This window comes from Crinia signifera, chromosome 3, assembly GCF_055691185.1.
Source record: "Crinia signifera chromosome 3, ASM5569118v1, whole genome shotgun sequence".
In the NCBI taxonomy this organism is placed as follows: Eukaryota; Metazoa; Chordata; class Amphibia; order Anura; family Myobatrachidae; genus Crinia; species Crinia signifera.
Window position 1 is genome coordinate 20,576,603 of NC_139219.1, and position 24,176 is coordinate 20,600,778.

Here is a 24,176-nt window from a genome sequence, read left to right on the forward strand (position 1 = left end):
GGCAGTGTATCGGGTATGTCACTGCATCGGGCGTGTTATGGCAGTGTATCAGGTATGTCACTGCATCGGGCGTGTAATGGCAGTGTATCGGGTATGTCACTGCATCGGGCGTGTTAATGCAGTGTATCGGGTATGTCACTGCATCGGGCGTGTTATGGCATTGTATCGGGTTTGTCACTGCATCAGCGTGTTATCTCAGCGAATCGGGTATGTCACTGCATCGGGCATGTTATGGCAGTGTATCAGGCGTGTTATGGCAGTGTATCGGGATTGTCACTGCACCGGGCGTGTTATGGCAGTGTATCGGGTATGTCACTACATCGGGCGTGTTATGGCCGTGTATCGGGTATGTCACTGCATCAGGCGTGTTATGGCCGTGTATCGGGCATGTCACTGCATTGGGCGTGTTATGGCAGTGTTATGGCCGTGTATCGGGTATGTCACTGCATCGGGCGTGTTATGGCAGTGTATCGGGTATGTCATTGCATCGGGCGTGTTATGGCAGTGTATCGGGTATGTCACTGCATCGGCCGTGTTATGGCAGTGTATCGGGTATGTCACTGCATCGGCCGTGTTATGGCAGTGTGTCGGGTATGTCACTGCATCGGGCGTGTTATGGCAGTGTATCGGGTATGTCACTGCATCGGACGTGTTATGGCAGTGAATCGTTATGTCACTGCATCGGGCATGTTATGGCAGTGTATCGGGTCTGTCACTGCATCGGGCGTGTTATGGCAGTGAATCGTTATGTCACTGCATCGGGCGTGTTATGGCAGTGTATCGGGCGTGTTATGGCAGTGTATCGGGTATGTCACTGCATCAGGCGTGTTATGGCAGTGTATCGGGTATGTCACTGCATCGGACGTGTTATGGCAGTGAATAGTTATGTCACTGCATCAGGCATGTTATGGCAGTGTATCGGGTCTGTCACTGCATCGGGCGTGTTATGGCAGTGAATCGTTATGTCACTGCATCGGGCGTGTTATGGCAGTGTATCGGGCGTGTTATGGCAGTGTATCGGGTATGTCACTGCATCGGGCGTGTTATGGCAGTGTATCGGGTATGTCACTGCATCGGGCATGTTATGGCAGTGTATCGGGTATGTCACTGCATCGGCCGAGTTATGGCAGTGTGTCGGGTATGTCACTGCATCGGGCGTGTTATGGCAGTGTATCTGGTATGTCACTGCATCGGACGTGTTATGGCAGTGAATCGTTATGTCACTGCATCGGGCATGTTATGGCAGTGTATCGGGTCTGTCACTGCATTGGGCGTGTTATGGCAGTGAATCGTTATGTCACTGCATCGGGCGTGTTATGGCAGTGTATCGGGCGTGTTATGGCAGTGTATCGGGTATGTCACTGCATCGGGCGTGTTATGGCAGTGAATCGTTATGTCACTGCATCGGGCGTGTTAATGCAGTGTATCGGGCGTGTTATTGCATTGTATCGGGTTTGTCACTGCATCAGCGTGTTATATCAGCGAATCGGGTATGTAACTGTATCGGGTATGTCACTGCATCGGGCGTGTTATGGCAGTGTATCAGGCGTGTTATGGCAGTGTATCGGGATTGTCACTGCCTCGGGCGTGTTATGGCCGTGTATCGGGTATGTCACTGCATCGGGCGTGTTATGGCAGTGTATCGGGTATGTCACTGCATCAGGCGTGTTATGGCAGTGTATCGGGTATGTCACTGCATCGGGCGTGTTATGGCAGTGTATCGGGTATGTCACCGCATCGGGCGTGTTATGGCAGTGTGTCGGGTATGTCACTGCATCGGGCGTGTTATGGCAGTGTATCGTGTATGTGTTAGGCGCGGCACACCACTGTATCCACAATAATGTGTCGAGACGGCTCAGACGTGCTAGGATACCTGGCCAGCAGAAAAGCTGGAATAGGTCCTAGCTGGTAATCATTACCGGTCGACCAGCGCCACACCGAGACCTAAATGGTATTGGGAGCAAGTGCCAGGTGAACTAACATAATAAGGACTCGGAGGGACAGGGGACTGACGAGGAGGTAGAAGTTGCCCGTATGGAAATGAGCGCCTGTCTCAGCCCCTGACTCCGTTGCCACCCAGTACGTCCTACGGTAGGTGCAGAGGCCCTAGATCTTCCCGCACGGCAGCCACGTTTGAAGCACGGGTTAAGCCTGTGCAACTCCGGTGCCCTCCAAAGCGTCTTATGTGGTGGCGACAACCTACCGACGGAGGTGCAAGGTGGACAAGGGGTGGACTAACTAAAAACCCTGATGGCTGAGACAGAGTCCTCCCAGGGGAGGATAACGGAAATGTAAAGGGTGCCCTAAATAACCCCTAAGATAAACTGAGCTAAGGCAACCACAAAAAAATAACAAAATAGCAATACTGCTAATATAAGGTACACAGGAATAATAAAACGATACCACTGAGTCTGGGAGGAGATGACAGGAACAGCTCCAAACGGACTTGAGGAAGGCTGAAGATGCAGGGAAGGAACTGCATCCACAAGGCAGGTATACAGCAGAATGGGGCCGCAGTGAAGAATCACCAATGCCCACAAGAAGTTATAGCCGGCGTCTGACTGGTGACAGAAGCCGGCTTTTAAAGAGGAAAAGCGCGCGCAGCGCGCTCCGGGCCGCGCCGTGATGACGGCGCCGGGAGAGAGACGCCGGACGGCCGCACAGCGTCGGTGCTAGGCAACCCCGTGACGCTCGGCCGCTGAGCAGGAAGTGGCCGGCGTTCGGGACATTGCCTAGCAACCGCCCGCGAGTCAGGCAGCCGACCACCGCGCGCCCTGGAGAGCGAGGGAGAGCGTAATCGGCGGCGGCGTCTGACAGTACCCCCCCCTCGAGGAGAGGTCAACCGACCTCTAAACCTGGGTTTGTCAGGAAAAGAGTGAAAAAACCTTCTTTTTAACCAAGGAGCGTGAAGATCCTGATCCGCGACCCAGGACCTTTCCTCAGGTCCAAACCCCCTCCAATGAACCAGAAAAAATAATTTTCCTCTAGAAATCTTGGAATCTAGAATGGATTCAACCACATATTCCTCTTGACCATGCCGTAGGATTGGCACAGGCCTATGAGTCACTGGCTGGAGGGCAGGTTTGAACAGTGAGCAGTGGAAGGTGTTGTTAATCCTGAGAGAACGAGGAAGCCACAATTTAAATGCGACTGGGTTAATCTTTTTGACAATTTTATAAGGGCCAATGAAACGTGGGCCTAATTTCTGCGAGAACTGCCGGAGCTTGATGTTTTTAGTAGAAAGCCAGACCCAGTCTCCAACCTTAAACAGGCATGGTCTCCTGTGGCGGTCAGAGAAGTGTTTGGCTGACATGGCAGCAGAGAGGAGCGCTCCCCGAACCATGCGCCAAATCCTTCTCTTAGAAGCCACCCACCTAGAATTACCCACTTTGGCATAAGTGGGAAAGAAAGAGTTTGCTCTAGGGTGGAAACCGTAATTGCAGAAAAACGGAGACTTTTTAGTGGCGGCATGCCAAGCATTGTTGTATGAAAACTCCGCAAAAGGCAAGTTCTCAACCCAATCCCGCTGGGTCTTGGAGACGTAACACCGCAGGAACTGTTCTAACGATTGGTTAACCCGCTCAGTCTGCCCATTCGACTGGGGGTGAAACGCAGACGAAGGACTGAGCTTGACTTGTAAAGCCGAACAGATCGTCCTCCAGAATCTGGCAACGAACTGGACACCTCTATCCGAGACGATGTCAGACGGTAAGCCATGGACACGAAAGATATGTGTGATAAATAAAGATGCTAACGTCTTCGCCGAAGGTAAGCCCTTCAATGGAACAAAATGTGCCATCTTACTAAACCTGTCTACCACCACCCAAATGGTGTTAAAACCTGAAGATGGTGGCAAATCCGTAACAAAATCCATGGAAATGTGCGTCCATGGTTTATCAGGAACAGGTAAAGGAACTAACTGACCTATGGGAGAAAGGCGAGATGACTTATTCTGCGCACATGTGTTACACATGGAAACAAAATGCTCCACCTCCTTCTTCATGCCTGGCCACCACACAGCACGGGACATTAAAGAAAGGGTCTTAGATACCCCAGGATGTCCCGCGGACTTGCATGCGTGAAACTCTGAGAAAACTTGTTCACGGAGTCTTTGAGGGACAAATAATTTACCATCCGGGGTAGCGGCTGGAGCCGAAGATTGGGCTAAGAGTACAGAATCCAAGAGACCTTGAGTGAGGCCTGCAAAAATACATGACGTCGGAATAATGGGCTCGGGATGAGACACTGGATCTTGCATGGCAGAAAAACTTCTTGATAAGGCGTCCGCTAGAACATTTTTTGCCCCAGGTCTATAAGTGATAATAAAATTGAACCTGGCAAAAAATAAAGCCCATCTTGCTTGCCTTGAATTCAACCTCTTAGCCGAACGTAAGTAAGCCAAGTTTTTGTGATCAGTAAAAATAGTGATCTGAAACTTGGCACCCTCCAGCCAATGTCTCCACTCCTCTAAAGCACACTTGATGGCTAGTAATTCCCTATTACCTACATCATAATTTGATTCAGCATCTGAAAACTTCCTCGAATAAAATGCACAAGGATGCAACAACTCATCAAATTTGTCCATTTGGGAGAGGACCGCACCCACCCCAATCTCTGATGCGTCTACCTCAAGGACAAAAGGACATTCAGGATCTGGGTGACGAAGAATCTGTGCAGAGGAAAACGCCTGTTTGAGATTTTTAAAGGCCTCGACAGCCGAACCAGGCCAAGACGTAGGATCAACTCCTTTCTTGGTAAGGGCAACAATAGGAGCAACGACATCCGAGAAGTGCGGAATAAACCTCCTATAATAATTAGCAAAGCCCAAAAACCTTTGTATGGCTTTTAAATTAGAAGGCTGGACCCATTCTTGAATGGCCTTGAGTTTAGCCGGATCCATGGAAAACCCTTCAGAAGAGATTATGTAACCGAGAAATGAGATGGTATCTACTTCGAACTCACATTTCTCGAGCTTAGCAAATAAATGGTTCTCTCTGAGCCTCTGAAGCACTGCCCTGACCTGCTGACGATGCACATCCAAGGAGGGTGAATAAATTAAAATGTCGTCAAGATAGACTACGACGAAAACCCCCAAAAAATCCCTAAGGACGTCATTAATCAAGTCCTGAAAAACAGCAGGAGCGTTAGCTAGCCCGAAAGGCATCACTAGATACTCATAATGGCCTGAGTGGGTATTGAATGCCGTCTTCCACTCATCCCCGGCTTTTATGCGGATCAAATTATACGCTCCGCGTAAATCAATCTTTGAAAAAATAACAGCTGAACGCAACTGATCAAAAAGAACAGAAATTAAAGGTAACGGATAAGAATTCTTTACAGTAATGTCGTTCAATTGACGAAAATCAATACACGGACGCAAAGTCCCATCTTTTTTTTTAACAAAGAAAAAACCAGCTCCGACCGGAGACTTAGAAGGCCTGATAAAGCCTTTTTTCAGATTCTCTTCTATGTACTCCTGCATTGCCTTCTCTTCAGGCAAAGACAAAGAGTACAATCTACCTTTAGGTAGTTTAGACTCAGGTAACAAATTAATGGCGCAATCATACGGGCGATGAGGGGGAAGTAAATCCGCCTCTTTTTTAGAAAAAACATCTGCGAAATCCGCAAATTGGGCAGGTAAACCAGAAAGAGTGGGGGCAGCAAGTAAAGCTGGAAGGATTACACAATTATCAAAACATTTGTTCCCCCACCTTATCAACTCCCCAGACTCCCAATCAAAGACCGGATTGTGTCTTTTGAGCCAGGGAAGGCCGAGCACGATAGGTGCGATTGGGGACTGAAGAACAAAAAAGGATATTATCTCCGAATGGAAAAATCCGACCCGGAACTCTGGTACTTCCACACAATGAGTGATTACCCCACCGACCAGAGTACTACCGTCTAAGCCACAGACTGAAACCTGCGAGGCTAAAGGTCGCAGGGGCAAACCAAGATCTTTGACAATCTTATCATCCATAAAATTAGCTGCTGCGCCAGAATCCACTAGCGCTTTACCCTGCCAGGACAATTTAGAAAATTGAAAACTAGTAGGGAGAAACAAAGAGTCAGATGGGGAGAATAAGGAAAGGCCCGAGAAGATACTCCCCATTACTTCTGGGCTTTGCCGTTTCCCTGTAATACTGGACATCTGTTTAAATTATGATCCTTGGAACCACAGTACATACACAGACCCAGTGTACGTCGGCGGACTTTCTCCTTGGGAGTCAACCTGGAAAATAACCTGGTTGCCCCAAGCTGCATGGGTTCACCCAGGTCTGGGGGAGCTTCTTCAGGAAGCTCAAAACTGGGTAATGCCTGACCCTCTTTTTCAAAACGCCTCTCTCTAATTCTCCGATCGATCCGAATGGCTAAAAGGATCAAATTATCCAGAGAAGAAGGAGAGGGATACTGCACCAAACAATCCTTGATGTTATCCGCCAGTCCTAGGCGGAACTGACTCCGTAAGGCTGGATCATTCCACCCAGTGTCAGCGGCATAACGTCTGAACTTGGCGCTGTACTCTTCGGCAGAAAGATTACCCTGTTTAAGGGCCCTAAGATGAGCCTCAGCCGAGGCTGATTTGTCAGGATCATCGTAAAGGATTCCTAACGCCAGAAAAAAGGCATCAACCGAGCGGAGAGCAGGGTCATCCGGAGCCAGACTAAAAGCCCAAGATTGGGGGTCCCCTTGGAGAAGGGAAATAACAAGACCCACTCTCTGCTGCTCGGAACCTGAGGACTGTGGTCTTAACCGAAAAAACAACCTACAGCTCTCCCTAAAATTTACAAAATGGGGTCTATGACCTGAAAACCTATCAGGCAAGTTAACTTTGGGTTCCTTGTAGGAAACCCCTGGCGACTGAGCTACCTTGATAGATAGATCCTGTAACTGTTTGGTAAGGAGAGAAACCTGATTGGCTAGAGCTTGGGCCGTATTGGGATCCATGATAACCCAGCCAAAAAAAATAAATAAATGACACTGAGGTTATGGGGAGCCCCAAAAACACGGGAATAACAATGAATGAGAATGCGGACCGTACACTGCAGACAAGGCCTAAAGGCAGCAGTTGAGTAAGGCCCAACTTTCTAGAGGCCGGCTATACTGTTAGGCGCGGCACACCACTGTATCCACAATAATGTGTCGAGACGGCTCAGACGTGCTAGGATACCTGGCCAGCAGAAAAGCTGGAATAGGTCCTAGCTGGTAATCATTACCGGTCGACCAGCGCCACACCGAGACCTAAATGGTATTGGGAGCAAGTGCCAGGTGAACTAACATAATAAGGACTCGGAGGGACAGGGGACTGACGAGGAGGTAGAAGTTGCCCGTATGGAAATGAGCGCCTGTCTCAGCCCCTGACTCCGTTGCCACCCAGTACGTCCTACGGTAGGTGCAGAGGCCCTAGATCTTCCCGCACGGCAGCCACGTTTGAAGCACGGGTTAAGCCTGTGCAACTCCGGTGCCCTCCAAAGCGTCTTATGTGGTGGCGACAACCTACCGACGGAGGTGCAAGGTGGACAAGGGGTGGACTAACTAAAAACCCTGATGGCTGAGACAGAGTCCTCCCAGGGGAGGATAACGGAAATGTAAAGGGTGCCCTAAATAACCCCTAAGATAAACTGAGCTAAGGCAACCACAAAAAAATAACAAAATAGCAATACTGCTAATATAAGGTACACAGGAATAATAAAACGATACCACTGAGTCTGGGAGGAGATGACAGGAACAGCTCCAAACGGACTTGAGGAAGGCTGAAGATGCAGGGAAGGAACTGCATCCACAAGGCAGGTATACAGCAGAATGGGGCCGCAGTGAAGAATCACCAATGCCCACAAGAAGTTATAGCCGGCGTCTGACTGGTGACAGAAGCCGGCTTTTAAAGAGGAAAAGCGCGCGCAGCGCGCTCCGGGCCGCGCCGTGATGACGGCGCCGGGAGAGAGACGCCGGACGGCCGCACAGCGTCGGTGCTAGGCAACCCCGTGACGCTCGGCCGCTGAGCAGGAAGTGGCCGGCGTTCGGGACATTGCCTAGCAACCGCCCGCGAGTCAGGCAGCCGACCACCGCGCGCCCTGGAGAGCGAGGGAGAGCGTAATCGGCGGCGGCGTCTGACAGTATGTCACTGTATCGGGCGTGTTATGGCAGTGTATCGTGTATGTCACTGTATCGGGCGTGTTATGGCAGTGTGTCGGGTATGTCACTGCATCGGGCGTGTTATGGCAGTGTGTCGGGTATGTCACTGCATCGGGCGTGTTATGGCAGTGTATTAGGTATGTCACAATAACATGGCTGTTATCCTTATAAGTCCATAGAATCCAACATCTGAAGACATAAAACCAGGTACAAATTCGGAAAGGGTGTGTGTCCACGGATAAAGGGGGTGTGGCCTCGTCCCCTTTCCTATACTTACAATGGGTAGTTGGAGACCCAAAAAAAGATACAGGCCATAATAAAGTGATACTTCCAAAAAGGTACAGTTTGAGGGTATGTAAGTCCCCCATCGCTTTTAAACGGCTTTATCCCTGATTCCACAGGATGGTGACAGGAAAATCCACGCAAAATAATATACAGTAATACATCTGAGTTGTTGGGAGGATTGGGTAATATCAAGATGAAGCGATAGTCTACCTACTGCATCAAATAAAGTGAATATAATACATGCAGACATTATACTATAGAAAGAGACATACACAACTACAAACATTACATTCCCCCCTCATCTGTATCCAGTGACCTCTGTATGCATCACCGCATCTGAGCCCCTGGTTCCTGCCACCCTCATCTGTATCCAGTGACCTCTGTATGCATCACCGCATCTGAGCCCCTGGTTCCTGCCCCCCTCATCTGTATCCAGTGACCTCTGTATGCATCACCGCATCTGAGCCCCTGGTTCCTGTCACCCTCATCTGTATCCAGTGACCTCTGTATGCATCACAGCATCTGAGCCCCTGGTTCCTGTCACCCTCATCTGTATCCAGTGACCTCTGTATGCATCACAGCATCTGAGCCCCTGGTTCCCGTCACCCGCATCTGTATCCAGTGACCTCTGCAAGCATCACAGCATCTGAGCCCCATGTTCCTGCCACCCTCATCTGTATCCAGTGACCTCTGTATGCATCACAGCATCTGGGCCCCTGGTTCCTGTCACCCTCATCTGTATCCAGTAACCTCTGTATGCATCACAGCATCTGAGCCCCTGGTTCCTGCCACCCTCATCTGTATCCAGTGACCTCTGTGCGCATCACAGCATCTGAGCCCCTGGTTCCCGTCACCCGCCTCTGTATCCAGTGACCTCTGTATGCATCACAGCATCTGGGCCCCTGGTTCCTGTCACCCGCATCTGTATCCAGTGACCTCTGTATGCATCACAGCATCTGAGCCCCTGGTTCCTGTCACCCGCAACTGTATTCAGTGACCTCTGTATGCATCACAGCATCTGAGCCCCTGGTTCCTGTCACCCACATCTGTATCCAGTGACCTCTGTATGCATCACAGCATCTGAGCCCCTGGTTCCCGTCACCCGCATCTGTATCCAGTAACCTCTGTATGCATCACAGCATCTGGGCCCCTGGTTCCTGTCACCGTCATCTGTATCCGGTGACCTCTGTATGCATCACAGCACCTGAGCCCCTGGTTCCCGTCACCCGCAACTGTATTTAGTGACCTCTGTATGCATCACAGCATCTGAGCCCCTGGTTCCCGTCACCCGCATCTGTATACAGTGACCTCTGTATGCATCACAGCATCTGAGCCCCTGGTTCCTGCCACCCTCATCTGTATCCAGTGACCTCTGTGTGCATCACAGCATCTGAGCCCCTGGTTCCTGCCACCCTCATCTGTATCCAGTAACCTCTGTGTGCATCACAGCATCTGGGCCCCTGGTTCCTGTCACCCTCATCTGTATCCAGTGACCTCTGTATGCATCACAGCATCTGAGCCCCATGTTCCTGTCACCGTCAGCCGCTGCTGTGTACGGATTATTCCTGCCCATCTTACCCCCATGTTACTGTCTTATCGCGGTGGCCTACGGGGGGCGTCCTGCTCCCCAGTTCCGGTGACATCTCTGGCTGTGATGTTGGATCAGGGAGCGCAGCCTGTATAATACACACAGCTGGGACTTGAAGCTGCAGCAACAGGCTCTAATCTCACCTGACGTCTCAGGTGTCCCCATAGTATTACTGTGTTACATCAGTAGCATTAACCCCTGTATGACTGCTGCGGAGTGGCGGATGTCTGCGTCAGTGATCAGAGGATGTCCATGTATTAATACAACACTTGCTCCATCGTGCACCACCTGAACTCCCCCATAAAGGTGAGGAGCAGCATTAGCCTTTTATCGTATAGGATAGGTGGAAGCTGATTGGTTGCTATAGGAATCTTCTTCACTCTTTCACTGCTTGATTCATCGTCCTGAATTATCACAGTAGGGCAAAGTGTGGATGCCTGCACATGGTCTGCTGGCCGCAGCAGCTTATTGAACTAAGCACCGCCGTAACCTAGCATTTAAAAGCTGCAAGGACTTGCTGGGATCAGTAGTACCTACCTCCCAACAGTCCCTATTTCAGCGGGACAGTCCCGATTATTAGGGCCTGTCCCGCTGTCCCACCCGTGGGCGGCAGTGTCCCGCGGTGAGGGGGGGCTGTTGGGAGTCCCCTCTGCCGGCTGCTAAGCAGCGGGGAATAAACGCTGTGCGCACAGCGTCTATTCCCGCTGCCAGGGGGCTGGGGGCATGGCTAGAGGCTCACAGAACCTCTGGGTCATGCCCCCATAGCGGCAAAATGGGGGCGTGGCCTCGCGGGAGAGCTGTGGTATAGGCCCCCGAAAATTTCGGCACGCCTACGGCGCGCAGGAGCTGTGCCCCGGGTCCGGCGCACAGAATGTTGGGAGGTATGCGAGTACCATATCATAAATAAAATTAGTTTGCTCTAAACCTGGGGTAGCCAACTCCAGTCCTCGAGAGCTACCAACAGTTAACATTTTCCAGGTCTCCTCACAGAGTCACAAGTGAAGTAATTAGCTCCACCTGTGGCTCTTTCAAAAATGTGCCAGCGAGTAATGAGTGCACCTGTGCAGCAGCTGGGTTGTCTGGAAAATGTGAACTGTTGGCAGCTCTCGAGGACCGGAGTTGGCCACCACTGCTCTAAACTGATAATTACCATAACTCTGGGGTGTTTGGATGACCCTGGTGCCCCTCTTCCATATTACTGCCCAATCTGGTAACTGCACTGCAACTGTCCACTTGCCAGGACTAACAGGCAAGATGGTGGACAGCTGAGCCCTGTTACCATGGCGACACCTCATGGTACAGAGCCTGTAACATGCGGGACGTTTATAAAACGTAGATGAAAATCACACAGGTGCTGCATACAGATTAGTATGAAGGTCGACAGGGCTTACATCGACACCTGAAATAGGTCGACGTGGCTAAATTCGACAGGGTCGGAAGGTTAACACAAGCAACACACGAGACATCCAGCTTTTGTCATTTTTTTCGAACGCCAGCATGTAACATGGAAGCTAGGAGCTGAATCCCTGTGGAGTGGGTCCAATTTTCAGCAGCATGTATTAACCTTGTAATGCCACTGGCAAACAATTGGACAGTTATTACCCCCAAACGGCAGCTTCCTGTCAATCGCCTTGCCAACAGCCAGCCATCAAAAAAAGTTTCAGACTTTTATTGCAGGACGGCCTTGCGCATGCCTACTAAAGGGTTGTACACATGCGCAGCTGTCGATAATCACCTGGCCCGCGAATTTCGCAGTCGTGTGATCAGGTCTGAATCAGGCCCATTACCTGAATCACTAACTAAATCTTTAAGGGACGTACAGACAGTGCAAGGACACGGCAATATTGGCTAAGCCCATGGGCCATTTTGACTATGGCCAATATGGCAATAGGTGAAATACAAGATTTAAGGCCCATACACACTAGAAGATTATCTTTCCAATCTGGCTGGTTGGAATGAAAATCTGGAAATAAAAGCAGTCATCTGTATAAAGGCCCATACACACTAGAAGTTATTGGCATCGATCTCATTCAGAAAGGGGCTTCTGAAAGATATTAATGGCAATATCTTCTAGTGTGTATGCCTAATATCTATAACAATGCCAATGAATGAAGTCACCTGAAGCTGGAAGACTTCTGTAAGTTAAGGCCCATACACACTGGGCGACTTTGAGCTGAAAGCCGTTCAAAACAGCCTGTTTGAGCGGCTTTCAGCTCAAAGCCGCCCAGTGTGTATGCCCCGGCGATGAGTGGTGAGCGCTGCTGCGCGCTCCCGCATCATCACTGGGAAAGCCGCTCATCTGCTGGTTATACCAGCAGATGAGCGGCTGTCGGCGCCGGGCAGGAGGAAAGCCGCCCAGTGTGTATGCCCCGGCGATGAGTGGTGAGCGCTGCTGCGCGCTCCCGCATCATCACTGGGAAAGCCGCTCATCTGCTGGTTATACCAGCAGATGAGCGGCTGTCGGCGCCGGGCAGGAGGAAAGCCGCTCAGTGTGTATGCACTGAGCGGCTTTCCCCGCAGCTATGATTGGCATCATCGCTGTCCATACATGCTGGGCATAGTCGCCCAGTGTGTATGGACCTTTAGATAGGTCTCAGTGTTAGAGCACTTACTTCAGAAACGTGGTGATATCATAATTTAGGAAACGTATCCATGGGTCACACAGTGCAGCCAACGCCCAGCGATGTGCAGACGCCAAATCTGACAGCGGCGTTCCTCCCAGTGCTGGGTCCATCTGCTTGGGGTACACAGAGCTGGTACCTGCAATACAGAGATTTAGAATTAAGCCACTTACATAGAACCAAAGGATCTCAGCATCTCACTGCACCAGAAATAACACCTGACACCCCCCCCCCCCTTTAGTTCTTCCAGCGGTTGCAAGTGAGAAGGCAAGTGTTATCTTTATATATAAAAGGCTACCTATTCCTCACCTCTATGAGGCGATGTACCGCCAGTGATCACTGGATGGAACAAATTACTCTTTTGTGCTAAATGATGTCACGACTGAAAGTGAAAGCAATTTTTGCAGGGACACTGAGCTGTTTTAAAATTGCTGGATGTGGAGAGAGGTCGCTGTGAAGACAGAGATTGGAGGTAGGAGCAGATGGGGACTGGGGGTGGGGCGGAGAGTTTGTGGACTTAAACCTGTCACAGCTCAAAGTTAAAGTATATTGCAGAAGCCGCCATTTTTGACAGACTTGTAACTAGTTACTCTGATATACAGATACAGACCAGCCTATAATGTCTGTGAAATATGAATCCAATACCTGCAAGTGGAATGGTTGCCGGCAGATATGCATCAGTGCTGGGCGCTATTACTGGCTGCTGGCAGCTGCTGTCACCCTGCTCTGGTCCCCACTCCCCGCAGGCGCTCAGTTCTTGCCACAGAAGGAAAACATCAATGTTCTGCTGAGGCTCAAACCTGTTGGTGGAAGATGAGATTGGAACCATTAGCAGCTGCTGGATCCTAAAACCAGGAGTGTCCCCTGTAACAAGGGAGGAAGGGAAACCCGAGGAAGCAAAACAAAGTAAATTAGGTACCAGAGCCATAAACTAAGGTGATCACGTTCCTTAAGGAGTCCATACAGTCCTACAATGTCTCGCAGCAGTGTACGGCCACCCAATACCCGCGAGCCGCCCGAGACCTTCCTGGGCCGCAGGGACACATGCGATTCGTTGTGATGGATCGCATGAGTGATGGATCGGCCCAAATCGCACAGTGTATGGGCACATTTAGTCTGGCAAAATACTGATTGTGTCCTCCACTATTACTGAGGAACAGGGGAGGTCTTGGTGACAGTCCTTAGACAGCTGGCTTGAATCTGGTGAGGATCATTATCTGAACAGACTCGGCATCTCGCGGGAATCCAACACCAGATTGCCGCGTTCGGCCGGCTGTGTTCGGAGCGGTTCGGATTCCGGGGAAGTCATATCTCCATGGAAACCAGAGCAGAAATAAGGGTGATGTGGTTGTGGGATGAAGCCCTTTCAGTTGCACCATTGGAATTCTATTTCCCCGCATTTATCAACAAGTGCTAAAACTTGATGTGTATGATAAAAGGCACTCCAGCCTATCAGCTCCTGAATGTCACATGTTTGAAAAATTACAGTTGGGGGCTGATTGGCTGTAGCACCACTTATCATGTGCAATGAGTTTTATCACCTACGAGTTTTATCTCTCGTTGATAAATTGGCCTCTTAATTTTTTTAAAGCAGTATCACAGCTCCTAAATGAGGCCACACAATGCAGAGAAGCAGACCCTGAAAGTGACTGGACCTATTAGGGCTGTGCGTCCTCATCAGAAAGTGGTCATGGTTGGGTGGATTGGGGCGGGTTGTATAATATGTGTGACCTTGTTTTGCCTTCATATTGCCTGTATAAAAGTTGTTAGGTAGGGCTGTGCTGCCATCTTTGTTTCTGTCACCTCTTAAGATAGTACATGAAGATTCCTCCAGCCTCTCTATCATTCTTCAGTGCTGGAACCAGTTTGTCTAATGGAGATTGACTGCAGATCATTTTAGACCAGTGCGCCTCCTGGTGGCTGCACGTGGAAGTCACAGTCTGAAATACAGAGACATCACCTTATGAGATAAGCAGACGTTCTTATACACCCATATTCTACCTCAGTGGTTCTCAAATCCGGTCCCCACACAGTTCACTTTTTCCAGGTCACTCGACAGGTGCACTAATTACTGATGCTGTGTACACACGGGTCTATATGATTGCTGGGGATATATTGCTAGCAATATATCCCCAGCAATCATATTGCTAGTGTCTCCTTTTCATCAGCGATGAAAAGGAGACACTGCTACGGGGCGGAGGCGGAGCGCAGCAGCAGGTGACGGGAGGAGGGAGGGAGCAGCGTTGCAGGGCATGGGAGAACAGCGCTGATTTCTCCGGCGCTGACCTCCTGCCCGGCGATCGCTGGGGGAAGCCGCTGGTCGCAGGAGCATGCTTCTGCGACCATGAAGGGCTGGCCGCGGGAGCGCGCTCCCAGCCATCTATCGCCGGCTGCACATGAAATCACTGGCAATATGGTCGCTGAGCGACCATTTTGCCAGCGATTTCATACATAATTGCATCCGTGTGTACGCACCTTGACAAACACATTTTAAAAGATCCACAGGTGGAGCTAATTATTTCACTTGATTCTGTGAGGAGACCTGCAAAACATGCACCGTGTGGGGGACCTGAGAATCACAAGTGCAATAATTAGCTCCACCTGTGTCAGTCAGTAATGAGTGCTCCTGTCGGGTGACCTGCAAAACCGACTTTGAGAACCTGTGTTCTTCCTATATGTGTGTTTACAATGGAGGGGGATAAGAATGGTAGGCCACACAGCTGTGTAATTATTCTACCTTTGGTCCTGAAGAGTTGTGTGATTTGATTTGTCTCTCACGTCCATGTTGGCTTGGAGTTAATTTGTTTGCATGTTACTTGCTTCAAATTTCTCAATTAAAATGTTTATTTTAAAAAATGTTTAGGGGAGACCAGAAACATGACGTCTGAGGTCAAACCACAGTGGTAACTAATAGAGGGGAGGGGTTGAATGACCACTTTTAACAGGGACTGCAGCAAAGTCCATAGGTTGTAAAAAGAGATGTGGAAACTCTAATGCAAATCATTTTAATATTTAAAAATGGGAAAGGAGAAGACATTGGAGACATAAATGAATGGATGCATGGCATAAGTTCTGAACAGTCCTTCAGAGGATTCTAACAATAAGTAGAAGACAACTAACAATATAGGACAAACTAGGCCCTCGCTGATTCTTCATGGGAACCTCAAAAATATAAAAAATCTGCTTCCAAATGATGTACAAAACATTGTGTAATGGAATTGACATGTTAATATTATGAATTGATCAATTAGTATTAGACCTTAATTGTGGTTTTATTACTGTTCTTGTTAGTGCAGGACGTCTGTTATGATCATTCTACTGTTAGACATTGCTTTGGCACCTATCAGGAGTAAGAAATAAAAGTATATATATATATATCTGTAGCCAAGTTACCCACACTTATATGAATGAGCAGCAAATGTATATAATAATAAGAACATTAATATGTGCATACTCAGTGCAAAGCAGTGAAATAATAGAAAGATACTGTTGTGGTAAGGTGGTAATGTTATTGCTGCCTCTTGTCCCTGGTGTGATAAGCAATTGGCTGTCACCTACTGCTGAATCCCGTGTGTCTGGTGGAACGTCTGAGGTCTCTACAGATGTCAGCATCTTCCTCTTCTCAGTTTTCTGCCTGAAGCGGAAATGGTTGTACATGATCTTCACATTTTATTATCATTATAAAGTAAACCAGTACTATATAACACCAACAAATATGTATAATGCTGCATGCATAGCTGCCTACCCTCCTGCATTCTGCAGGAGACTCCGTGACATAGCAGCAATCTCCCTCTCTCCCTCATTAGTCTAGCAATCTCCGTCATGTCACCTAGCCCACATTACACTGTTACATCATAGTTACCTCCCCTCCTGCATTCTGCAGGAGACTCCGTGACATAGCAGCAATCTCCCTCTCTCCCTCATTAGTCTAGCAATCTCCCTCATGTCACCTAGCCCACATTACACTGTTACATCATAGTTACCTCCCCTCCTGCATTCTGCAGGAGACTCCCTGACATAGCAGCAGTCTCCCTCTCTCCCTCATTAGTCTAGCAATCTCCCTCATTTCACCTAGCCCACATTACACTGTTAGATTTTTGGGGAAAAGATACATTTACATTGAATCATCAGCAGCGTTTTCCAGCACTTTATCTACTATAGTAGCTCTTACTAACTGCTTTGGGGCTCATCTACATTTGAATAGAAGTCATATTAAAAGATTACCCTCAGATGTAGCAGTACACACCCACTCTTCTAGGTGCCACATTCACAATCTCTTTTCACAATCTCTCCATATATGGAACTAGACACGCCCTTTGGGTGGAGCATGACACGCCTTTTTAATGGGGCACTTTACAAAATTCTATTACCAACTATAATCTCCCTGAAACTAGTTTTAAAATGTAGGCAAGTATGGTATAATGTGAGAGCTACACTCTAATGTACAATCTAATGTTTTGGAACTTTGCACAATAAGATTAATTGGTTTGTGTGCAGAGATTGTGCAAAACTTTTTAAAATTGTTCCTGGAAATAATTGGCTGGGTCATGGTTGGACAGAAGATTGTGGCCCTTATTCAGATCTGATCGCAGTACAAAGTTGTTCTCAAAATGGGCAAAACCATGTGCACTGCAGGTGGGGCAGATGTAACATGTGCAGAGAGTGTTAGATTTGGGTGAGTTATTCTGTTTCTGTGCAGGGTAAATACTGACTCCATTATTTTTACACTGTAATTTAGATTTCAGTTTCAACACACCCCACCCAAATGTATCTCTCTGCACACGTTACATCTGCCCCACCTGCAGTGCACATGGTTTTGCCCATTTGAGAACACATTTGTACTGCGATCAGATCTGAATAAGGGCCTGTGGAAGTATCCAGTGTGTTATTATTCTCCCTACCACCAAACACATAATGCAAATGACAAATACAGCACACAGCACATTGCATGGAGGAGAACTTAAAGATTGTCTCTCCAGGATTTGAACTTCACTGAATCAACTGCCACCAACAATGTGTGCAAGTATTTTCACGACAGGTAATCTCTGATGCAGAAGTGTTTTATGAGGGCAAATAACTCATTTCTGCTTTATGGAAGTAGCTAGCACAGCAGGTGCCGGGGGAAATATTATGCTCTGCTATCTGCTGCATCCGTTCCATCATCCACCCTTGTGCACCGATCCTACAACTCTCCTCAGGGACCAATTATCTCTGTGTGGTGAGTGTCTGAGCTAACTCTATGCACCTCTCTGTGGAGGTTATTCTGGTTGTTTGCGGGTCATCTAAACGCCGCCCGCACAAACGCCCACCCCCCTCGCACACCGATTTCTTTGCACGCATGCGAATGGATGTTTAGCTACGCTACGCTGACAACGTAGCCTACGGTACGTTGTCAGCGTAGTGGAGCCTTGCTCCCTGCTAATACACAAGTACCCATTTTTTTTATTTGGCGCCAAGCGCCCCTTGTCCAAGATGGTGTCGCAGCACAGAGGATTAATTCCTTCAGTGCTGTGGCCGCCATTATCCGCGTGTGCCGGGGTATCCAGTCACAGTAAGCATTAGAAAAATGGTTGCAACCCATTATAGATACTCCACTGGTCGGCGGTTGCAACTGTGTACAAACAGCAGACGGAACAGGAAGAGCACAGATCCTGCTTTAGGCCTATGGACACCTGCGTTATCATAAGGTAGTAAATCTGGCTTCCGTGGCATCGCGTAAACACAGCCACTCTGCGTCCGGAGCAGAATCAGCCCCCTGTGACGGGAGTTTCAGTTACACCGCCAATCAGGCGTGACTGTCCACCACCATTTATTGGCACTCACTATTATATAAAATCTCAGCGGGTGTGGATTGTTTGGTCTACACCAACTAGGTCGACAAGCATTGGGTCGACAGGCAGCAAGGTTGACAGGCAGCAAGGTCGACATGGGTCTAGGTCGACATGACATTAGGTTGACACAAGCATTAGGTCGACATGGGCAAGGTTGACAGTCAAAAGGTCGACCAATATTTCCAGCTAGGAAACTGTAATCCGTTGCTGTCCTTTGTGAAAACACAAAGACATGGAAGGGTTTACCTGAGCAGGTGGCGCCGCTGCTGGTGGATGAGAAATCGCGGGATCCAGTAGGAGCGTAAGCGCCTTAGCACATCGTACTGAGATCTCCGCAGGGAATGATAGGACGGGCCCCAGCTCTGCTGACACAGACGTATCTGCTCCTGCAAATCAGAGAAAGATGGTAATCAGGGGTCATTACGTAGCCTGTTGTCTCTGATCTGTCCTGTCACAGGGGGGAGATACTGTTTTTTACATGATGCCAAGGTCACTCCCATTTGTTATATAAATTCAAATAAAAAATGTTTTATAGAAAAAGATTATATTTTCTATATAAGGTGACATTGCCGGTCATTCTGGGTATCGGCTTACGTAACATAGGCGTAGCGGTGGCCGCAAAGGTGAGGAAGTACCTACAAACGTTTGCTTGGCAATTTTCACACCTAATTTACCAAATTCCCTTGGCACTCAAAGGGTTAATTAAAGCTCACTTACCAGCCCCTAACTGTTTGGCTGGAGAACCATTTGTCACCTGCAATAAGTTTTAGAAGGAATGATAAAACTCGTTGATGAATTTTGTAAATATATCAGGAGCTGGTTGTTTGGTACTTTGGGACCGGTTGCGACCCTTCCGCAGCCCTGCTGATTATCAGAAGATTGCGCTTGGTACGCTCTGCACATGCGCAAGATCCAACTACGAACAAAGTCAGTGATGGCTAGCAAGATGATTGACAGGCGCCTGGCGTTTGCCCCGAATTAGTCTTGATTTACGCTGCCCTGAACACGGGGAGGCAAATCCATTTGATGGTTAGTGAATTCGAAAGGATTTCCCCCCTATTCGCAGGGCTGCGATGCATTCGCACCCGTGCACAGGGGCGGGGTTTCAGTGTTGCGGGGCGGCAGCTAACCGATTGCTGGGCTGTAAAAAGTGATCAGGTCTGAATCGAGCCCTTTATCTTGTCCACGTTATCTCCATCCACAGCTTAGTACATGGGAGTAGTGTCTTCTGGGAAAACTGGATCAGAGAACTTTATTTTGGAGGAATGTTTGACCCGGTATTGCTAGGTTTATCTAAAGTCCTGTTTTACATTATATACATTACTTATCCTAGACTTATAAGGTCTCCACCAAGGTGACACAGTTCTAGGAACTTATTTGTGTGTTAGGGGGTTATTCTAGTCCATTCTTTCTGACAAAATCCTTCTTAGATGGACAAAACCATGTGCACTGCGGGTGGGGCAGATGTTACTTGTGCAGAGAGAATTAGATTTGGGTGGGGTTTTTCTTCAAAGTGAGATCTATATTGCAGTGTAAAAATAAAGCAGTCAGTATTTTCCCTGCACAGAAACAAAATAACTCACCCAAATCTAATTCTCTCTGCACATGTTACATCTGCCCCCCTGCAGTGCACATGGTTTTGTCCATCTAAGAAGGATTTTGTCAGAAAGAATGAACTAGAATAAACCCCTTAGTTTGGATTCATGGTGACCAGGATAATACTCTACTAAAATATTCTCTGTAAAGTGCTGAGGAATATGGGGGTTATTCTGGCTGATTCACAAGGCTGCGAATTTGCAGCCTTGTGAGTACACCAAAACCCGCCTTGTGAATGGTGGCCTGGGCACCACCCATTCTCAAGAGCTATTCCCTTGCAGGGCCTGTGAATGGATGTTACAGAGTAAAATCCAGTCGCAGCCTAGTGGGATCCACCCACATCATTCGATGGTTGGCGACCATGGAATGATGGAGAAGGTGCACGCATATAAAAGTAACTCTCAAGTCACTTACATATGCGTAGATGCTCGGGAGGAAGTGGGCGGGCAGCTGACACCCGGTGATGTCAGCTGGCCGCCTCCCGCACCTGCGTCCTTGGGGCATTTGCTTGAGAACACCCAGCCGGCCATTCCAATATGCATATGGCAGGCCCACCGCCCCTCCATGCCCAAGACTGGCGGTCGGGAGCGGCGGAGACCGTGACCAGGAGCATGGCAGCAGCAGCGGGTGGAGGGGCCCGCTTCGCGGCAGCCCCCCTCCTCCTCAGAGGTAGCAACCGCAGCTGCCCAGAGGGCAGATCTATAAAAAACAGGAATGGACCTCAATTATAAGTGATGTCACTTCCTGCTTCTATCATGTAAAACTCATTGCTTCTTATTACCTAACTCGGAGAACCCACCTACCTGGCACTCAGGACTCAGATATGACTGGTACTTGTTCTGGATGCTCCTTATAATAAAACAGACAGAAGAAAGTATTATATCACAAGCAAAAGGGTACAATTACTGGAACAGTGCTGAAATGAGAGTTTATTGATGCCAAGGTTAAAATACGGCGCCATACCTGATGCCAAGTTTAATATACTGTACAGCGCTATACCTGATGCCAGCTTAATATGCAGAGAATGTCCTTACCCATCCTCAATGCTGGAAGCATGGTTGTGTGACAGGAGAGCAGTATTCTTGGTTTAGTGCACAATGGTTTTCAGGTCAGAACCTATGGGTTTGGCCAATCAGAAACAGATAACAAGGTCACATGCTGACCTGAACAGGTGAACACACTGGTGCCTGACATCCTCTGGGCTGTGATTGATTTCAAGGTCTACAGACTTCTCCTTAAACTCTTCACAGTCCATCCAAAAGTGTAGCAGGTGAAACCCCAGCGTTCCCTGGAGGAAGCTTATAAACATCGTTATGCCTTCCCTCTGTAAAAAACAATAATATCCTTAATGTCAAATGTTAGGAAAGCTCCACTCTTCCAAAGTCAGGCGCGTTCCACCATCTCAACACATCATTCTGCAAACACTAAATAAATGCAACCATGTGGGTGTATAATATTCAGCTGCCACGTTTCATGTAATCCTGTAACAACCTTCAGTGCAAACAGCCCTGGGGCCCTTCTGTCTATTCATACAAGTACTGGAGCCAAGAGCCATGGTTCCGGCAGTAAGCTAAAGTGTAATTTGTGTAATTGTGATTGGTTGGTTGGGAACGGAGTCATCACTGGATCTTCGTCTAAGTGAAATGCGTCATGGGTTAAAGTAAAAGAAAAAAGGATCCAAACGGGGTCAATAACTGAAGTTGTGGGAGATTCGAATGAGGCGAACAAAGCAAATGATTTGAGTAAGAAACATTTATAAAAGAGGGCAGTGTTATTTAATGTTGCTAGAAATCCTCAAAAATATATACTGAGGGGCACAATTAGAGATAACCGAATATTATTCTATAGTGCGCTTGTATACAAAACTGAAAACATGTGATTTTAGCATTTATTGTAACATTATAATGCAGCATTTCTTCTCTCTGCTTTTGCTTTGTGGGATATAAGTATTCACGCCTGTGCAACGACACCCATGCTGCTGTAATTCAGCTGTGCACAGGTACTGAGGGGCAGATTTATTAAGCTTGGAGAAGAGATAAACTGGAGATAAAGCACCAGCCAATCAGCTGTGTTTGAAAAAGACAGTTGGGAGCTGATTGGCTGGTGCTTTATCTCCTTTTACCTTTTCTCTGCTTTATCTCCAGTTTATCTCTTCTCCAAGCTTAATAAGTCTGCCCCTGAGGCACCAAGAGAGATGGGGGCCAAGTACAAAGTATTCAGGCCTACCAGGAAGATGTAGCCACACCCCCACAGAGGGTCTAAGCCAGTGTCTGTAGAGAGCACCAGAATGGGTGTGGCCTTACTTATACACTTGCCAAGCAATTGAGTGGGGCCCGAGCAATCTCTTGATGCTCCTGCACAAGATGGCCCCTGGAGGTCAGGGAGCTGGACTAAGGTACTCACTGTGCATAGAGCTTCCTCCTTCAGCTGCTGCAGGGTGGACGCGGTGAGATTATGCTGCACCAGAAAGGTTTCCTCCTCCTCAGTGATAGTATAAATGTCTTCCATTTCCGCCCACTCCATGTGCTGCTCCAACATCACCTGTTCCATGTCACCAGCCTGTGTACTCATCCTGCATCATAGATACTGTACGTATAGTTTCACTCATTGTATTATATACACATACTGTATACTGTAGATTCAAATACAGCCTCCTCTTTTACTATATTCAAAACGTGCATCATTTTGGTTGCTTGTACATCAGTCACATTTGCATTAATAATATATACTGTATTAATAATATTAATGTGTATCTATGTTATACTAGGCTGTCTAGGCTGAATGAGATTTATGTTATTTTTAGGTAATATAGATTGAACTGACAATTTGGTGGCCATTCTCATTTCTCAGACAGCTGCGTTTTACTATTGTATTTAAAATTGTCTACATAATCCTACTGATCTCAGGGTTGCCTACTTTTCTAGTCTCCTCTCCTGTAGAAGCACTCTGGGGGGGGGGGGGGGGGGGGGGGGGCGACCAATGTTTTTTTATGAAGGCTGTGTGCGGCAAATGATATTGGCTGTGCAACTTTGGAAGGAAATTTTTATTTCTGTGCGTCACTTATATATAACTGGAAAACGACGTTCAGCATGTGCGTTAATTTACTTCAAAATGATATTAAACATTCAAAACACAGCACAAGATGTAGTAAATGGGTGAAACACACATTAATTGATTCCACAACTGCAAAAAGGGGACCGCTGCTGCTTTGTGCGCTCTGTTGTAATGTCTGTGCGCGCGCTCGGCGAGTTGTGTGCGCACGTGCACAGCTTAGAGGGAACACTGGGGGGGGGGGCTTGAGCGCAACGTCATCAATGCAAGCCCTCTCATCGGAGACCCGCAGATTGCAGTATTTAAAGGGGAGGGCACCGTGACCGGGGGCAGAGCGGGGGACCCAATTTTTAGGAGCCTCCCGGCCATTCCGGGAGGGTAGGCAACCCTGCTATACCAACACAGGGATACACCTGTGTGTGGATGGGGGTAATCCCAACAGGGGTCCAGTATGCTTACCATCTCCCTGCCCCCCACCCCAACCCGCCCTTTCTACAGCCTAACCCTAATCTTCAACCCCCCTGCAGCCAACTCTAACCCTCCCTGTTGGTGCCTAATTTTCGTACTCCGCAGCCTAACAACCCCACCCTGCATCCTAACCCCCCTTTCTAAGTGCTTAACCCCCCTCCCTGCAGCATAACCCCCCCCCCCCATTGACTAACCCCCCACCCTTGCAGCCTAACCCTAACCCTCTCCTGCATATTCATGATCGGGATGCCGGCAGTTGGGATTACAGTGTCGGCATCTCCAGCGATGTCAGGAATTCCGGTGTCTTCTAGATATTAGCTGGGATTCTGGTATCAGTATTTTGACTGCCGGCATCCTGACCGCCGGGATATTACCTGGAGATCCGGTTATTAGGTTGACCCTATTAAGGTTGACCGTGCCGAACGCAGCGAGCCGTGCGAGGGGACGGTGTCCATGTCAACTAAGTCGACATTCAGTACAAAAAACATGAAAAACTCATGTCAACCTTTTTATTGTGGACCTTCCCATTGCCAATCTAATGCTTGTGTCAACCTCCCGTCTCTATCTTAGCCATGTCAACCTATTTCAGGTGTCAATCTAAGCCCT

General features: G+C 48.3%; 1 protein-coding gene across 2 annotated transcripts in view; it reads right to left on the reverse strand.

Moving 5' to 3' along the window:
• Positions 1–24,176, reverse strand: part of LOC146063238 (uncharacterized) — a 56,582-nt gene that overhangs the window by 11,613 nt on the left and 20,793 nt on the right. For both annotated transcript variants that reach the window (XM_083175439.1, XM_083175440.1), the window contains 8 exons: positions 22,455–22,623; positions 21,215–21,375; positions 20,855–20,900; positions 18,702–18,841; positions 16,183–16,258; positions 14,428–14,564; positions 13,270–13,424; positions 12,616–12,763 (listed from right to left, as the gene is read on the reverse strand). In XM_083175439.1, the coding sequence (XP_083031565.1) occupies positions 12,616–12,763; positions 13,270–13,424; positions 14,428–14,564; positions 16,183–16,258; positions 18,702–18,841; positions 20,855–20,900; positions 21,215–21,375; positions 22,455–22,623 (1,032 nt within the window). The remainder of the gene's footprint in view (positions 1–12,615; positions 12,764–13,269; positions 13,425–14,427; positions 14,565–16,182; positions 16,259–18,701; positions 18,842–20,854; positions 20,901–21,214; positions 21,376–22,454; positions 22,624–24,176) is intronic.